The sequence below is a fragment of the Macrotis lagotis genome, chromosome 2 (assembly GCF_037893015.1).
Source record: "Macrotis lagotis isolate mMagLag1 chromosome 2, bilby.v1.9.chrom.fasta, whole genome shotgun sequence".
NCBI classification, from domain to species: Eukaryota; Metazoa; Chordata; class Mammalia; order Peramelemorphia; family Peramelidae; genus Macrotis; species Macrotis lagotis.
This window is the reverse complement of record NC_133659.1, coordinates 337,121,794-337,140,598: the sequence shown is the minus strand read 5'-3', so window position 1 is coordinate 337,140,598 and position 18,805 is coordinate 337,121,794. Positions and strand designations below refer to the sequence as shown.

The 18,805-nt window shown below is 46.2% G+C and overlaps 1 protein-coding gene across 7 annotated transcripts in view; it reads right to left on the bottom strand.

The window, feature by feature from the left end:
* PLXNB2 (plexin B2) overlaps positions 1-18,805 on the bottom strand; it is a 92,861-nt gene that overhangs the window by 38,711 nt on the left and 35,345 nt on the right. For 2 of the 7 annotated variants that reach the window (XM_074227192.1, XM_074227193.1), the window contains one exon: positions 7,549-7,622. The exons of 4 other annotated variants lie outside the window; for them this stretch is intronic. In XM_074227192.1, coding sequence (XP_074083293.1) covers positions 7,549-7,562 — 14 coding nt within the window. In that variant the 5' untranslated portion in view covers positions 7,563-7,622. Of the gene's footprint in view, positions 1-7,548; positions 7,623-9,744; positions 11,462-18,805 lie in introns of those variants that run through there. One more of the 7 variants, XM_074227194.1, reaches the window with a different exon arrangement.

Here is an 18,805-nt window from a genome sequence, read left to right as displayed (position 1 = left end):
ATACCATTCTGATCAGCTCACTTCCCATGTCAATGGATGTGGCTCATAATGGCAGCAGAAGAGTCTTGGGGTATACTCACAGAAGCCCCCTCCTTCTCAGGCCTGCTCCCCTAGGTAGGAGAGGTGACTCCGGCCCCTGCTGGGAAGTCTGAGGCCCCCCCTGCTTTGCCGCTATGGCTGGCCATCTCACTGCCAGGGCCAGCCAGGCTTTCCTGGAATGGGCTTCAAGCGTTTCCTGTTTTGCAAGCCTCCCCGGGGAGCCCCTTCATGCTCATGGTTTGGGGCTTCCTTCGAAGTCCGTCCTTCCTGGCAAGGGGCAGGAGGTGAGTTTCCGTGAAGGCAGCTCTGACTGTCTGCCCAGACTCCTTCCCGCTGTAACTCCGGAAAAATTCATTCCAGACTCAGCATTGCTTCTGAGGCTCCTCCTTCCCCCAGTTGCTTCTCAAACAGATCCCCCTCACCTCTTCTAGGAAAGCCAACCAGACTTTTCAATCTCAGTCTATCTTCTCTGCCTTGCCTCCAGATGGGAAATTTCAATTTAGAAAGGGAAGGCAGAGTCAAAATGGCAGAGAAAGGCTGGGAACTCACCTGAGCTCTCCCCCAAATCTCTCCAAACATTTTTAAATGAGGCCATAAAACAATTCCTGGAGCAGTCGAACCCACAAAAGGACACGGTGATATAATTTTCCAGTCAATGACTACATAGAAGGTCAATAGGAAAGGTCTGTCACATCTGGGTGAGAGTAGAGCAGAGTCTAGCACAGGGTGGGACAGCCCATCCCCAGCCCTAGCCTCAACAATCCAGGAGCAGGTCTAGGGAACCACTGAAGCAGTAGTAGCAGCAGTAGCAGTAGCTGCTGCTGTTTCCAGAGTTCTCAATCCACAGAAGGTAAGGGGGGTGGGGTGTCAAACAACTGGTCAGAAGATTACAGGAGTCTCTTTGCCAACAGCAAGGCAGGACTCTGTTGCTCTGCCCACATTTGGATCTGTGTTGCCAATCCTGGATGGCAGTCCCAGGGTAAGGAGCACTAGCACACGAGAACTTGTGGCCTCAGGAGAGTGAGAATCCTCCCCATAGTTGGAAGGAAGAAAAGAATGTTTGTGGTGACACACAAGTAAGAAGAACAGGCTTATATCATACACCCTTGGAAGAACTAAAAACTTGCAGGTCCCTAGAAGTATCTCTGAAAACAGCAGGACAAAAGCCTTGAAGGTTGGATCAGGGCACCCTCTACCCTGGAAGTAGTTGCATTTTAATGAAGAGTTAAAAGGTCAAATAGTAGGCCGGGAAATGAGCAAACCACATGAAAACATTTTGACCATAGAAAGTGATCATGGTGACCGAGAAGATCAAACACATAACTCAAAAGGATAGCACAAAGGATAGCGCACATCCAAAACCTACAAGGAAATTAGGAATTGGTCTCAGGCCGTGGAAGAGCTCAAAAAGGATTCTGAAAATCAAGCACAGGAGGTAGAGGAACAGATGGGAAGAGAAATGAGAGTGATGGAAGAAAATCATGAAAAACAAGGCAACAGTTTGGTAAAGGAGACACAAAAAATAACTTAAATACATTTATTATTTTTCTATATCTAATATTAATATATTATCAAATTATTATTCTATAGCGAATATTATAAGACTATCTTAAAGACAAAGTAGACCAAATGCTTTAAAAGAGGTAACAAAAAAAACCCAATGAAGAGAACACCTTAAAAAGCAGAATTGACCAAATGGAGGTAATGAAGAACATAATCCCTTACAAATTAGAATTGAGCAAATGGAATTGAATGACTGTAAGAAATTAAGAAACAAGGGGCAGCTAGGTGGCATAGTGGATAAAGCACCAGCCCTGGAGTCAGGAGGACCTGGGTTCAAATCTGGTCTCAGACACTTAATAATTACCTAGCTCTGTGGCCTTGGGCAAGCCACTTAACCCCATTTGCCTTGCAAAAACCTAAAAAAAAAAAAAGAAATCAAGAAACAATAAAACAAAACCAAAAGAATGAAAAAATAGAAGTCAATGTGAAATATCTCAATGGAAAAATAACTGGCCTGGAAAATCAATCCAGGAGGGAAAATTTTAAAATTACTGGACTGCCTAAAATTCATGATCAGAAAAAGAGCATAGACATCACCTTTCAAGAATTATCAAGGGGGCAGCTAGGTGGTGCAGTGGATAGAGCACCAGCCCCAGAGTCAGGAGTACCTGAGTTCAAATGAGCTCAGACAATAATTACCTAGCTGTGTGGCCTTGGGCAAGCCATTTAACCCCATTTGCCTTGGAAAAAAAAAAGAATTATCAAGGAAACCTATTCTGATGCTCCAAAGCCACAGGGTAAAATAGAAACTGAAAGAATCCACCAATAGGGTAGCTAGGTGGTGCAGTGGATAGAGCACCAGCCCTGGAATCAGGAGTACCTGAGTTCAAATCCAGTCTCAAACACTTAATAATTTACTAGCCATGTGGCCTTGGGCAATCCATTTAACCCCATTTGCCTTGTGAAAACCTTAAAAAAAAGAATCCACCAATCACCTCCTGAAAGAGATTCCCAAATGAAAAGTCCCAGGAAAATTATAATCAAATTCCAGTGTTCCCAGATCAAGGAGAAAATAATGCAACAGAAAATATAATTCAAGTATCATGGAACTATAGTCAGAATAACACAAAATTTAAGTTTCTACAGAGGTTTTGGAATATAATATTCTGGAGGGCAAAGAAGTAGGATTACAACCAAGAGCCACCTATATAATGAGTACAATCCTTCAGGGGGAAAAGAATGGACATTCAATGAAATAGAAGACTTTTAAGCAGAGTTGAATAGAAAATTTGAATTTCAAATACAAGATTCAAAGAAGCATAAAAAGATGAGCAGGAAAGAGAAATCAGAAGAGACTCAATAAGATTAAACTATTTACATTCCTACTCGGGAAGATGATACTTGTAACTCATAAGAACTTTCTCATTATTAGGATAGTTGGAAGGAACACACATATACAAACACACACATCCATATAACATATGCACTCATATATGTATGAGTGGAATATGAGGGGATAACAAAAGAAATAAAATTAAGAGGTGAGATTCACTGGGAAAAAAGAAAAGAGAAAGATAGAATGGGGCAAATTATCTTATATAAAAGAGGCAAGAAAAAGTTTTTACAGTGGAGAAGAAGAGAGAGGAAGTGAGGAGGAGTGAGTGAATCTTACTCTCATCAGAATTGGCTTAAAGCTGTGAACTCATCCAACCTTTCTGGAGAGAAATTTGGAACTACACCCACAGGGCAACAAAAATATGCATCCCCTTTGATCCAGCAATACCACTACTGGGTCTATACCCTGAAGACAATATGAAAAAGGGTAAAAACATCACTTGTACAACAATATTCATAGCAGCCCTGTTTGTGGTGGCAAAGAATTGGAAATCAAGTAAATGTCCTTCAATTGGGGAACAGCTTAGCAAACTGTGGTATATGTATGTCATGGAACACTGTTGTTCTATTAGAAACCAGGAGGACAGAAATTCAGGGAAGCCTGGAGGGATTTGCATGAACTGATGCTGAATGAGATGAGAAGAACCAGAAAAACACTGTCCACCCTAACAGCAACATGGGGGCGATGATCAACCTTGATGGACTCGCTCATTCCATCAGTGCAACAATCAGGGACAATTTGGGGCTCTCTCCAATGGACAATACCATCTGTATCCAGATAAAGAACCATGGAGTTTGAACAAAGTTCAAGGACTATCCCCTTTAATTTAGGAAAAAACCCAGATATCTTATTATCTGATCTTGTTATTTCTTATACTTTTGGTTTCTTTCTTAAGGATCTGATTTCTCTCTCATCACACTCAAGCTGGATCAATGTACAACATGGAAACACAGTAAAGACTGACAAATTGCTTTCTCTGAGGAGGTGGGGGGAGGGAAGTAAGATTGAGGGAAAATTGCAAAACTCAAAGTAAATAAATAATAAAAAAATAAAAGAAATCTTACAAGTAAAAAAAGAATTGGCTCAAAGACGAAATAATAATAGACACTCAAGTAGGTATAAAATCTATCTTACCCTACAGAAAAGTAGGGGGGAAGGGGGAATCAGAGAAATGGGGGGAAGGGTAATAGAAGAGAGAACAAATTGTGGAAGTGTAGTCAGAAGTAAACCATTTTTGAGGAGGGACAGGGTGAGAAGAGAGAAAAAAAGGGGGAAACAATGGAGGGAAATACAGTTAGCAATTATAACTGAAAATTTTGAGGCATGTTTCTCTGATAAAGGTCTCATTTCTCAAGCACATAGAGAACAGAGTCAAATTTTTAAAAATAAGAACCATTTCTAAACAAATTATGGCATATGTATGTGATGGAACACTACTGTTCTATAAGAAATCATGAGGCAGGATTTTCAGAAAAACCTGAAAAGACTTGCATGGACTCATGCTGAGTGAGATGAACAGAACCATAAGAACATTATATACATTAACAACAACATGGGGTTATCATCAACCATGAAGGACCTGTTCACTTCAGCAGTACAATAATCAAAGACAATTTTAAAAGATTGTGATGGAAAATACTATCCATATCTAGAGAAGGAACTGTGGAATTTAAATGAAGACCAAAGTTTATTGTCTTCAACTTTTAAAGGTTGTCTTATGTATTATGCCATTTTTTTTCTCTCTAACGTTTTCTTCCATTTGGCTTTGATTCTTCTCCCACATCATGTTCAATATCGATCTATGTTTAGCATGATTAAATATAGAGCTTATATCGATTCCTTTCTGTCAGGGGAGAGGGGGTGGGGAGAGAGGCAGAAAAATTATAAATTTCAAAATCTTACAAAAAAATGACTGGTAAAAACTAGCATTGTATGAAGTTGGAAAAACAAATAAGATAAAAAAATATTTAAAAACTAAGCCATTCAATTGATAAATGATCAAAAGATATGAATAATTTTCAGATGTAGTAATCAAATTCATCTATGGCCACATTAAAAATGCTCTAAGTCACTATTGATTGTAGAAATACTAATTAAAACAATTCTGAAGCACAATCTTATAACTCTTAAATTGGATAATAGGACAGAAAAGGAGAATGATAAATGTTGGAAATGTGGGGAAAATGAGACATTAATGCACTGTTGGTGGAGTTGTGAACTGATGCAGCCATTCTGCAGAGCAATTTGGAATTCTGCCCACAGGGCTATAAAATCGTGTATGCCCTTTGAACCAGCAATACCACTGCTAGGTCTGTATCCAAAAAGAGATAAAAAAAAACAAAACGGAAAAGAATCTATATGTTCAAAAAGTTTTATAGCAGTTCTTTTCTAGAGGCAAGGAATTAGAAATCGAAAAAATGCCCATTAATTGAGGAATGGTTGAACAAATTGTGATAGGGGATTGTGATGGAATATCCTTGTGCTAAAAGAAATGGTGAGCAGGATGTTTTCAGAAAAGCCTAGAAAGAGTTATATGCGCTGATACAAAGTGACTTGTACTATGTACAAAGTAGCAATAATATTGCGAGATGATCAGCTGGGAATGACTCTCAGCAATACAGTCAGTCAAAACAGTACTGAAGGACTTATGATCATCCATCCGTAGAGAAGGACCTGATGGTTTCTGAATATAGACTGAAGCATATTTTTTTACTTTATTTTTCTTAATTTTTTTTATGTTTTCTTTCACAACATGACTAACATGGAAATATATTTTTAAAAAAAATTTAGGGGGCAGCTGGGTGGCACGGAGGTTAGAGCACCGGCCCTGGAGTCAGGAGTACCTGGGTTCAAATCTGACCTCACACACTTTATAATTACCTAGCTGTGTGGCCTTGGGCAAGCCACTTAACCCCATTTGCCTTGCAAAAAAAAAAAATAGCACAGCCAGGGACCAGAGGCAGAACAGCTGGGGACACAGAGCAGCGCTTGGGAGGCCCCAGGAACCCAGGTCAGACCAGAACTGGCAGCTTGTACAGTCCACACCAACCCAGGAATCTTCATCGTGATAATCCTATTAGGTGAGACACACACCCATCACATGAAACTTGAAGATGTTAGCACGGGAGAGCAATAGCGCCAATATTAAAATCCCCATTTTAGCTGAGGAAACTGAGATTAAGAGGGGAGAAATGATTGACTTAGAATATGACCCCACTTTACAGAGGAAGAAACTGAGGCCAGCGTAGTAGCAGAGTCAGGGTTTGAACTCAGACTACTTGGCTGACCCTGGCCCTTTCTATAAGGAGAGGGGGATAAATGTATTTTGATCCCTAAGGTTGGTGGTCTGACCCCCCCTACACCTCTGCAGTCATCTCTGAGCCCACTTGAGCTTCACCTTCTAGTGGTCTACCTGGATGCAGGCAGAGCCCCCAGAAGATATTCTCTCTCTCTCTCTCTCTCTCTCTCTCTCTCTCTCGTCACCACCCACCCAACTCTACCAACTAGTTTTTCTGGCAAGTTGGTGAACCACTGGGACTTTCCATCTCCTCTGCTGCTGTGCCCTCTGGGCCCCTAAGCATCAACAAGGTACTTGAACTTTACCATAGGCCTTCCAGGTTTGCTCTGAGGATGCTAGGGCCTTTCCACTTACCCTGCAGCTGACCCTCCTCTATGGACTGCTTCCCCTCATTAGCTCTTTTAGAGCAGAGACCCCTTTGATTTTTTTCCTTTGGATCTTCAAACATTCAGCATTGTACTGGACACATTTGTTGTTCAGTCATTTCAGTTGTGTCCAACTCTTTGTGACCCCATTTTGGATTTTCTTGGCAAAGATATTGGAATGGTTTGCCATTTCCTTCTCTAGCTCATTTTATAGATTAGGAAAGTGAGGCAGAGGGAAGTGACTTGCCCAGGGTCACACAGTCAGTAAGCATTGGAGGCCAGATTTGAACTCAGCAAGATGAGTCTTCTTGATTCTAGGCCTGGTGCTCTGAACACTATGGCACTCCCAGCTGTCCTGTACTCTAGGAAGCACTTTTCAATAAATATCATTTCCTTCCAAATCCATTCCTGCCTAAGCCAAAATGAACTTCCCCCATTCCCCTTACTAAGCCTCCCAAGTTGGCCATGCTCTGCAGGAGGAACATAGGACCCTAAATTTAGGATGAATGATTTGGAGATATTTTCTGATGTTTACTACACCTGCATGACCTTGAGTAAGTCAGGAATTGAGGTTCAGTCTTCCCCAGGCCTCAGTTTACTCATGTGTAATATGAGAGGGCTAGAATATCAGCTGGCATCTGAGGTTCCTTCCAGCTCTCAAATTCCTGATCCTAAAAACCATCTTGAACCAAACACTCCTTTTATAGTTGAGGAAACTGAGTCCAAGAGAGAGAGAGAGAGAGAGAGAGAGAGAGAGAAGTTGTTCAATGTCACACTGAAAGCATTAGAGCTCGGGTTCCAACCAGAGTCCTTGGAGCTGTCCCCCCAATATTCTGGCACTTTCCTCCCCTGCCCAAAGATAATGTCTAGGGCTCCCAGACTAAGAGGCCCTTGTCCTGTCATCAGGCCCACAACTCTCCCCCCCTTAGTCAAAACATCTCACTTACAGCCTGTCCCACATGACACCGTCCTGAGCCGCTGTCTTGGGCTGGGTCTGACTCCTGCTGAGCTTGGCAATTATCTATAAGACCAAAGGGAGAGAGAGAGAGAGAGAGAGAATCAATAGTGGCAGGTTCCAGATGCTGTTCTAACATGGCAGCTGGGGGCCATTAACCAATTTCTTGACTGCTGAGGTTCGGGCCCATCCACCCTCAGTGAAAGGCACCCTGGACTTCCCAGAATGACCCAGATCTGGTCTGATAGCTTCCTAAATAATTGAAAACTGTGTCACTGGTGGCCAGAAGCGAAATGGTCAGGATGAAGCTGGGTGGGTGGGGGTCTTGCCATCTATGAATACTTAAAAACTCAGCACTCCAAGTGATTCCACTGCTTATTTTCCAAACCTCAGTCCAAACCAGAGGTATGTTGGATCCTAGATTTAATACCTAGAGCTCCTAGAAAGTCGTACTCCCATTCTCAGAGCGCAAGGAAACCTGTATGTATAGTGGGAGAATGTGCAATGGCTAATAGAGCTGGGCTGCGGCTACCCAAATCATCAACAGGTGTCACCATCAGCCTGTGGCGATGGACTGACATATTGGGACTGTCCTTAATGGAAACACAGAATGGCAGAGTTGGGAACCCTCACCCTACCCCCTCATTTTACAAGTGCCATTCAGATAATAAGAGCCATGATTTGAACCTAAGCTTCCTGATTTAGTCTCTTAAAGTATGTGGTTCATTCCCCCTTGATAGTCTCACACATACTCTCACTCTAAGAAGAATCATGGCATTTCACAGAGACCAATGAGTCCATTCAAACCACACCTGATCAGATCTCTTCAGTAAGATCATCATCATCAGATTATCAACCAACTTGTGAGTGAAGACCTCCCTGAATGGAAAGATCACTACCTCCCTAGATAGAGAGCTCACTACTTCCTTGAACAGAGAGCTCACCACCACCCAAGACAGTGCATTCTCATTGGAGAGGTCAAGTTCCTCATAACCTTGAGCCTGAAGCAGTTTCTCTGTGACTTCCCTCCTTTTTGTTAGTTTTGTACTCCCAGGCCAAGCAGAATGGGCTGAACCCTTTTTCCCTGGGACAGTCCTTCACATAACTTCACTGAGTCTCCTGTTCTTTAGCTAGCTATCTTCCATGCCTTCAAATCCTCATGGATTAAGTTCTAAAGAAGGCAGGCAAGGTCTCTAGAACTATGGGAAACTGTCTCTAGAAGGCTTATTGAAGGATACCCATAGTAACCCTGTAGGAATCTTTTGGGTTAAGGAGAGGTAGAGGGAGGGCAGGTCAGAGGACCAGGGGATAGTTTGGAGGCAAAAGTCCAGACCAGAGGGGAGAAGGTCTCCTCCCATATAGGCAGGAAGCCAGCTCCCTCCTCCTTGCCTGGCTCATTCCTTCCCTTTGCCCAAAAAGGTGCCAGCTCTCATCTTTGCTATGGCTGTTGCTGGAAGCTGCCCAGGGGGCTGGCATGAGTGGGGGCAGCAGCTGTTCCCAAGCAACACCCCCTCCCAAAAATGTCTGAGAGACTTTTGGGGGTGGAGAAGCAGTAGCAGCTGTAGCTGGAGCCTGGTTACTAAGGGTGGGCTGGGATAGGGTGTCACCCAGTCGGAGTTGGCCTCCAAAGGGAGATCAGTTCCTATCTCTCCAGCAGCTTCCTCATCGACATTTTCAATGCCCACTCCCCTTGCCCCTACTTCCATCACCCAGTTTGCCTAGTACCTCTGAGTTTCACATTCATTCCTAACTTTCCTGGGTCCTAGAAGGTCCTGGAAAGTCCCAGAGAGTTCTTGGATGCTGAGTTTATCTTCAGTTCCTGCTCTGGCCTCATCATGATCAACCCAGCTCAGCTAATATGCTGCTTGCCCTGGCAAACCCAAGCTCACCCATAGATGGGCACATCATCAAAGGGGCCAGTCTATGGGGATCATGAGAGGACAGCATTCTGCCAGGCCTCCCAAACACAGGAATGGACTTTAGTCCCATCCCCTGCCCCCTCTTTTCAGGCCAATGGAGTTGTCCAAACCACAGACATGATTATGCCTCATTTCCCAGCAAATGCGGTCTGACAAAGATATAGGGTCTGACAAAGATGTGGGCTCAGCTCTCGGCCCCTCCCAGGCCACAGGCAGCCTGGTCTGTCTGTCCATTTATCCATCTGTCCAAAACTCACACCTCCACCCACCTTCTGGAGCAAATGGGGAGATCACCAGACTAAGTGACCAAGGAGAACTTCCCTTCACCATATGGGATCCTGAGGTCCTGGGAAAGCAGCTCTCATCCCAGAGATTGAGGGGATGGTCCCAGTCATCGGCTCAGGGCTTGGAGGGTCCCCAAAGAAGAAACCTGAGATCAGGGCAAAAATAGGAAATCCAGACCCATGAGAGGTAAGATCCGAAATCTACTCTGGAAAGTCTAAGAAGGGGACATGGGCCTCAAGGCAGATGACCAAAAAAAATAGCGACCCTTCCCTTCAATTTGGAGGTGGAATGGGAGCGAATTCCAAAGAAAGTAGAAAAAAAAAGTCCTCAGGCTCCCACGGCCTCAGAACCTCCCACTGGGGAGCTGGGAGGAGAAGCTCAGCGATGAAATTCTGACCATACAAACAAGTCCAGAGAGTCAAATCCAGGAGGTGGAAGAGGGGGAGAGCTGTCCATAGCGGGTCATGAAGGGCCTGAGCAGCTCCTCAACCAGCTGGGGGTGTCAAGCCTTGGGAAGCAGCCGGAAGGGAGAAAGCCAGAGAGAAGTCAGGCTCAGCCCAGAGGAATCATGGCAGCCACCAGGTTGCCGTGGGAGAGCGGGTTGTTGACAACAGCCAAGGACAACAGAGCGGGTTTTGCTGTTTTTAGCTATATTGGGGAAAGGGGGAGGATCAAAGAAGGGTTAGGATGATGGCTGGGGGCGGCTGGGATGATAACAGGCCATGGAGAGGAGGCAGAAATACTTGGCTCTGATTTCACTGCTAAAAAAAGCTTGTATTCGACCCTGCCGTTCGCCCTGCCTTTCGTCTTTTCTGTGTCTCTTCATGGCTAAACTTGTGGAAAAGTCGCTTCTGCTTCCTCGCCTCCCCCTCAGTGTCAGGCCCCAGCCTCTGGCTCCTCTCAGATTTCTGTGCCCGCCTCTCCCTATGCTGAAGACATTCTGGTGACCTCCCAAGGGCCAAACCCCGGCAGCTCGGCTCGACTGGCGGCTCGGCTGCCCCATTTCCTTTCTTCTCCCTTTCCTTTATCTCCAAAGACTGCTGGGACCCCATGGGCCTCTGGCCACCCCCTTCCCTTGGTTCTGGGCCACAGCCCTGTTTGACTCCTGCCCATCCTGGGCCCCATCTTTCTGGGGCTCATCTTCCTCCTAGCCCCTCTTCCTTCTCCCCATTCTCCCTTTGGCTTCATTGAGCACATTTGTGCAGAAGGCTCTCAAATCAAGATGGTGCCTGCCAAACATCTCCCACCTCAGTAGGTTCTTGGCTGCTCAGGGTTGTTGGGGTTCACACAATGGTCAGTTTCTGAGCTTTGAAGTTGCAGGGGACCCTGGAGGTCATCTGACCCAACCCCATCCTTTTATGGAACAGGGAACTGAGACTCGAGTAGTTACATGACTTAGATGGGGCAGTGGATACAGAGCTGGACCCAGAGTTTGAATTCCACCCATGTTGGAGGCGTACTAGCAGGAAAGGTCACTTAAGCTGTGAGCCTCATCTTTGCCATCTGTAAAATGGGGATAACAATATCCCCCCTTCAGTTTCTTTCTTCCCAAGAACCTTTCTCCCTAGCATAGACACACACCAGGTCCCTGCCTGGGCTGAGCATTGCCCAAATGAGGTCATACCAAGTCCTCTGTTTCCTAGAGGTCTGGGCCCTGAGGCCCAGGGATTTGCCCATTCTGCCCCTGTCCCAGAGCAAACAAAAATGGTGCAACATGCAGGAAGAACCAGGCCCCAAGAAAACCTAAGCTTCCCCAAACTGAGGCCTGTCTCCCTCCAACAGAAGATCCGGACCCCCCCCCTTTCCCCCAACTCACACCGCAGATGGTCCCCATCAGGGCGCGAAACAAACAAACGGAATATTTCATTCAGCTCGAGTTCTCAGCAGCCAGTCAACCCCGCTGCCAAGCGGCCCCGCCTTCACAGAGCCGTCAGCCTCGGGTGCGAGATGGGGGGAAGACACAGCCCCATTCCAGCTGCTCCTCCAGAAAAGGGGGTGGGGTGGGACCCTGCCAGGGGATAGTGGGCACCACTTCTATCTCTCCCCAGCCCAGTCTGGCACTACTGAGGAAGGCAGCCCTGGTACCACAACAAGAGGGTTCCCAAATCTGGCTCCCGGCAAGCCGAGGAAGAACTCAGATGACGATAAAATCCAATACCTCTGAGGGCTCGGAAAGCCTACTCAGCAGCTCTTAGGAAGTGACTCACCAGGACTTGCCCAGACCAAGAGCCAGCAGGACTCAGTTTCCCCCCTTGTCTCCTGCCTCATCACACCAAGTTCCAAACCCCTTCCTGCCAGGACCACCTCTCATCCAAGGGGCCTAGCAGGAAAATCACTAATTTCAGAGTCAATAGGGTCCTTGGAGACATCAAGTCCACTCCCCTGCCAAACCAAAAATCCCCAGCCTCTGTTTGCAGAGCTCCAGTGGCAGGAGACTCACTACCTTCAGAGGAAGTCCTTCCTGTTCATAGTATATGGTCCGCAAGACTCTCCTGCCCTAGGGCCTCAATCTGCCTTTCTGCCATATAGACCCCCTCCCCCTGCTCCTAGCCAAACAGAGATGGCTAAGCTCTCTTCCCTCAATAACCCTTTAGAAGACAGTAGCTGTGTCCTTCATTCCCTCTCCAGGAAGATGGCGCACTCACATAACATCTCTAAGGTGCAGTCAATGTCTTTCCTCAAAAATGGTGCCCAGGAGGCTCTGGTCTATCTGTCCTAATACCACCCCAGGTAACAGTAACAGCCAAGTCAGGGTCCCTGGTTTCCAGAGTAGAAAGGCCAGAAGTACAAAGTTTCACCCAAGTCACCATGAACTTCACCTTGACCATTGGCCTAGGCAAACTGGCGTCCATCCTTCCAATCAGTTGCGCAACCTGACTCATCCCCCCTCCCAACCCTCCCCTACAAGCATCCCCACTTAGCAGCCGAGAATGGAGGATGAGGATGGCGGGAAGAAAGAAAGAGGCCAATGAGACTCTGCTCTGCCCTCAGGGAGTTTTCAGTATGGATAGAACATCTGCTAGGAAAGGCTCCTTGAAGGAGGGAAGACTTCAGCAAAGATGAGAAAAGATGGCATTCCAGGTTAGGGTGCAGTCTAGACAAAGGCACAGAGATGGGAGATAGAACCCTACATCTAGGAGAGCTTTCAGTCACCAGAGTGGAAGTTGAGTCTGGGCCTTATATCTTCCCCATAGTAAATACAGTACCCTCAGTCAGGGATCAGAGAAAAGAAGCAGCCGGGGGCGGGGGGGGGCAATGATCTGGGTGGGTTGAGAGTTGGGGGGGACCAGTAGAATCCCAATGGGCTAGGAAGGGGTCATCCTGCCCCAGCCAGCCCCACCAGGGCTGATCTGGTCCCTAACAGGCCCAAAGCTCAGAGGATGGTCAGACGGAGGTTGAGAAATGCATCTCTTGAGGCTCTCTGGCTGATGTTCAGCAGTAAAGAGCCTTGAAGTAGTCTCTCCCGCAGGGGAGGGCCCCCTTCCCATCCCACCAGGGCATCTTGGGCTTGTGGTGCCCTCCGGCCTCACCTAACATCCCCTCATCTATTGAGTAGCTAGGTCCCTTCCCTGGCTGATTCAGGAACCACTTGGTGATGATAGAACGGTAAGATTTTTCCCAGAAAGGGGGGATGGGGCTCCGATTCTGCCAAGACGTTCCCCCCCTCTCCTCCTCAGTCCCTGCAGCTGCCAGGGGAGGGAGGGCAGGCTGGTCCATGAATATGCAAAAGCAGTAATTAGCTGAGAGTATTAAACAAATCAGCCCAGAAACAAAACAAGCAGAGGGAGGGAGACTCAGAGGGCTCCCAGGAGGCAGGAGATCCGATGTTTTCCCAACACAGGCCCAGGGGACTTCATAGCCTCCACAGGCCCCAAGAGCTGTCCCTGCAAGCCTGTGGAGGGCCCCAACAGCTTCTAGAGCCAGCCTCACCAGTCTCTTAGGCCCCCCCATGACCCCCAAATTTTATGATCCATGAGCTAGAGGAGACTGTGAGATCCATAGTGCACAACATCCTCATTTTATGGAATGGGCAACTGAGGTTCATGCTGTAAAAAATAGAAAGGACTTCCTCAGGAGACAATTCAATAATATCTCCCAGGTAGCAACCACCTAGACAAAGTATGAGATATTGGGAAGGCAGATAATTCCTGCCCTTGAGGGGGCTGGGGTGAGGAGGGACTGAACTTGTAGGAAAGAAACTTGGAACTTGAGGCAAAACACTGACAAAAGATGAGATACAGTACAAGACACTGCTAGGAAAGGCTCCTTGAAAGAGAGAAGACTTCAGTTCATCCTGGAAGGGAGTAATAGGCAAAGATGAGAAGGAATGGCATTCCAGGTTAGGGTACAGCCTGGACAAAGGCATGGAGATGGGAGATAGAATGTTACATCCAGGAGGGCTTTCAATCATCAGAGGCTTAGTCTGACCCTTATATCTTCCCCAACCAATGGCTCTGCACACAACAGACTCTGCTCCATCCAGTCTACCCTTCACTCAGAACTTCCTAAAGTGAGGTCAGACCCATAGTCAACTCCCCCTATTCAATAAACCCCATTGGCTCCCTATTACCTCCAGAATCAAATGCAAAAGACCCTCTGTTGGGCAGTCACAGTGGAGCTCTTTTCAGTCCAATTTCCAATTTTCTTATACCATAATCTCCCCATGTTTTCTTTTCTCTCTCTCCATTCTAGGGTATTTATTTTCTCTGACTTTCCCCCATGCCTCCTGGCTTCCTTCAAGACCCAGCTAAAATTCCACTTTTTGCAGGAAGATTTCCCTTCATTGATGATTAACATAGTTACCTGCAGGGAGTCTCCTCCATTAGAATGGAAACTCTGTAGAGCAGGGGCTCTCTATCTTCCTATCCTTGGCACTGAATTCAATGCCTAACATACAAGAGGCACTTAATAAATGCTTACAGCCTACCAGATTGCCTGATGTTAGGCCAAACCCCACCCATTTCTGAGCCTCAGTTTCCTCATCTGTAAAAAGGTACCTTGTTAGGATACCCAAGAAGAAAGTTTAAGAATTGATGCAAATAAGACAAGACACAAACCTATGTAAATGTTAACTATTATTATAATTAATACCATCTGAGCATGGACATAAGGGTGGCTTTTGGTGAAATCCTAAACCATCAATATGACTCTAGAGAAGTCATTTAGTTCATCTGTTGGATGGGACTGTGAGCAGGGGCCCAGTGAAGATCTGCAGATATAAAGGTAGAGACTCCATGGAAAGGGTGACCCCAAAGCTGGCTGATCTTATTGTCACATTGAAATCTGAGTGACCCTCAAATAGCCAATTTTCCAAGAGAAAGCACAAAAAATTAATGGTCCCTTGAAAGAATGTTCAATCTTGCTAATAATCAGAGATATGAATAAAATCCATCAGATTGGCAAAAAGAATTAAAACCAAGGAAGCATGATGCTGGTGGGGTTAGGCAAAAGCAGGTACATTCATTCCCTGCTTCGAAGATGGCAATCTTCTCTTTTGGCATCGTCTGTTAGGACACATCAAACGCTCTACGAAGCATCCTAATCTCTGACCCCATAATGACACTGTTGGGCAGAAGCCCTGAAAGTGTTCATCCAACCAAAGAGAGAGAGAGAACTCTCTGTTCCAAGGTTTTCACAACAGCATCATTATATGTAATTGCAGAAAACTAGAAGCGGCCTCATTGTCCAACACTGAGAGAACGATTGAATCAATTGTGGCACATTCATGTCATGGAATACCATAATGCAATTAAGACATGAGAAAGACAATGACCTGAGGAAAGACCTTATGAAGTGATGCCAAGCCCCCCCCCCCCCAAAAAAAGTGAAGAATGGAGTATACACTGCTGACAGATAAGAAGAAAAGTCAGTGAGAAACCATGCTTCTCCCTTTTTATGGAGGGTTGAGAAAAGTGACTCCGCCAGGGGCATGTAGCTAACAGATATCACCTGCAAGTCCCTTCCTGTTGGATCACCTGATCTTTTCCCTCCTAAACCCTCCCCCTCTTCCTGTTGAGAGTCCCCACATACACATCCGTCTGAGTATCCCAGCTTTCCATTCCCAGGGTCATCCTCGCCCCTTCTCCCTCCCTTACTCCTCACATTCAATTAGTTTTCAAGTATTATTGACTAATTCAGCCTCCAGTCTAATTCAGGTTCTTAACACCTCTTGCCTCAACTGCCAGCCTGGTCATGAAACTCCCTCACTCAAGAAATACCATGGCTCCCTCTTACCCTAGGCTGGAATCTAAAAGCCTTGGTTGGTTTGACTTTGAAAGTTCTTGCCTCCTTCCAAGTCCATTCTGCCCCTTCCAGGACTAACCTTTGGACCAGTCAAACCCACCTGCTTGGTCTTCACCTCGGAATCACTGTCTTCTTCCTCACCTCAGTTCCAGTTTCCCAAAGTAAAGCCTATCCTGATCCTGCCTCTGAGACAGCTGTGCAAAGTTTGGTCTTTTCATTTTCTAGGTTTATGTTGTGTCCCCACAATAGAATGGAAGTTCCCTGAGAGCTGGGGCTCTCTCCATGTTCTCAAGGTCTAGCTTGGTCTCAATCCTTAAGAAATTCTTGTTGATGCATTTGACTGGCCATGGACTAGATTATCCCCATGCCGAGGAAGAAAACAAACACACACACACACACACACACACACACACACACACACACACACACACTTCTGAAGCTGATGAACACTTCGTAAAAACGATCTCCTCTATTTCTTTCCCTTGATCCTAATTCCTTAGACCAAAAATGACTAATTTGTAAACATGTTTATCAAAATATGTAAGCACGATGCTAACCTGATTTTTCACTGCTGAGGGGAAGGGGAAGGGAGGGTGGAAGGAAATCTTGTAATTTAAAAATGTGCATGTGTCTATGGATGAAAAGAAAGAAATTAGTTTTAAAAAGAAGAAATTCTTGTTGGATGAATGATCATAAACATGACAGCTAATATTTAGAAAGGACCTACTGTGTTAGATACTGGCTAAGTTCCCCACACATTATCTCATGTGATCCTTACAACAACCCTAGAAGGTCAGTGCTGACATTATACCTATTTTACAGAAGAGGAAACTGAGGCAAACAGGGCCTCAGTGATTTGTCTGGGGTCACACAGCTAGTAAGTGTGTGAGGTACATTTTAAACTTAAGTCTTCCTGACTTCAGGCCTGGAGCTCTACCCTCTGACCCACCTAGCCACCCAATCTGCCCAGCATCCCTCACTGGGGTCTCCCATCCTCCAAAGTAGCCAGGGCTGCCTAAAAAATGTGACCCTGAGTGCTCCCTCTGGCAAGCAAGGCTGTGAAGTTTCAGGAAGACCTTTGAAAGGAGGAGAGCTTGCGAAGAAGGAGACATTTAGCAAATCTATCAAATCCAAGAGCTGACAAGGACTCCAGATCATGCCAGAAAAGCCTCTGCTGCTTCTCCCTCAAGGTGAGGCCCATGGTCTCTCACAGGAAGGCCAACCTTCCTAATGATGAAGACTTCCATTGGATTAAATGGGCTACCTCTCAGGGAGTGAGCTCCCCATCACTGAAAATCACATTAACTGGATGAAGGGGGAAAAAGAGAAGACATCAATAAAGGTACTAAACAATTAAAAATAAGGAAACTGAGGCAAACGGGTAAAGGGACTTGCCTAGGGTTACCCAGCTAGGAAGTGCCTGAGGTTGGACTGGAACTCAGGAATAGGAGTCTTCCTGACTTCACCTAGACCCATTCCTTCTGTAACAATTTAACAAATTCAATTCAATTCTATAAGCATTAATTTTGCACCTGTTTTTTGCCAGGCATTGGGCTGAGTACTACTACTGAGCCAGGGGAAGTCAGGACTGAAGGGACCTTGAAGACCAGATAGGACAAACCCCAGCCTGCCCCACCCTGTCCGACTGGCAGGGCAGGAGAAGACATCAACGAGGGGAAGGAAACACAAAGACTATATTGTCATTGTTGTTTTTAAGAAATAAAAGGTAGTAACATCAGTGGTAACTCCTAGCCCCACCCCAGGCTCTTGGGGCTTCTAGTTCGGCCCTGATCCCCCCCTCAGCCTAGAGCAGATGGGTCCTGGGGGGCGCCCCCAGTGGGGGTACCATGATGGGGAAGAGGAAGGGGACTCGTTACAGACTCTGGGCCTGGAAGGCTGGTTTCGTAATTAAACTCTGGGAGCTTCCCCTACCAGCCCCTGATTTGTCTCAACTCCCAGGAGCTGCAGGATCTGAAGGAGGGGAGATGAGGGAAAAGGAGAAAGAAGGAAAATAGAGAGAGAGAGAGAGACAGAGAGAGACAGAGAGAGACAGAGAGACAGAAAGAGACAGAGACGGAGAGAAGGGAAAGGGAAGGAGATAAGGTTAGAAGGAAGAGAAAGAAAAAAAGGGAGAGAAGAGGATCAGGGGAGGAAGAAAGGAGGGGGAGGAACTGAGGAAAGGCAGGTCCTCCCTAGAGGACATGGGGAGAACCCAGGTCAGAGCCAGGGGTGGCCCCAGCGGGCAGAGCTGGGTCAGAGAAAGGGGAAGCCAGAGAGGAGCCTGAATGCTGAGTCTGCAGGAAAAGCAGAGAGACCAGGTCATGACTCAACCAGGCCCCTCTACATTAGGTTTCCAAAAGAAGCTGAGCAGGAGAGGTTCTGGGACTCTAGAACAGATATAAGGCAGGAGTCCAGAGGTCTGAATTCTAGTCCTGCCTTTGACATTGGCCAGGCAGTCACACCCTTCTTCAGGCTTCCTCACATGCACAGAATGAAGTGATTGGAGGGGGTGACCCAGGAGAGCCCACAAGGGTCACATTTCCTCAATAAATCCACCGTTAGTAAGTGGTTACTCTTTGGCAGCCAGGGGCAGCTAGGCAGCACAATGGCTAGAGAGCTGAGCCTGGAGTCAGAAAGACTCACCTTCTGATTTCAAATCTGGCCTCATATATCTATGTGATCCTGGGTTAAGTCACTTAGCCCTGTTTGCCTCAGTTTCCTCATCTGTCAAATGAGCTAGAGAAGGCAGTGGCAAATCATGCCAGTGTCTCTGCCAAGAAAACCCCAAAAGGGATCATGAAA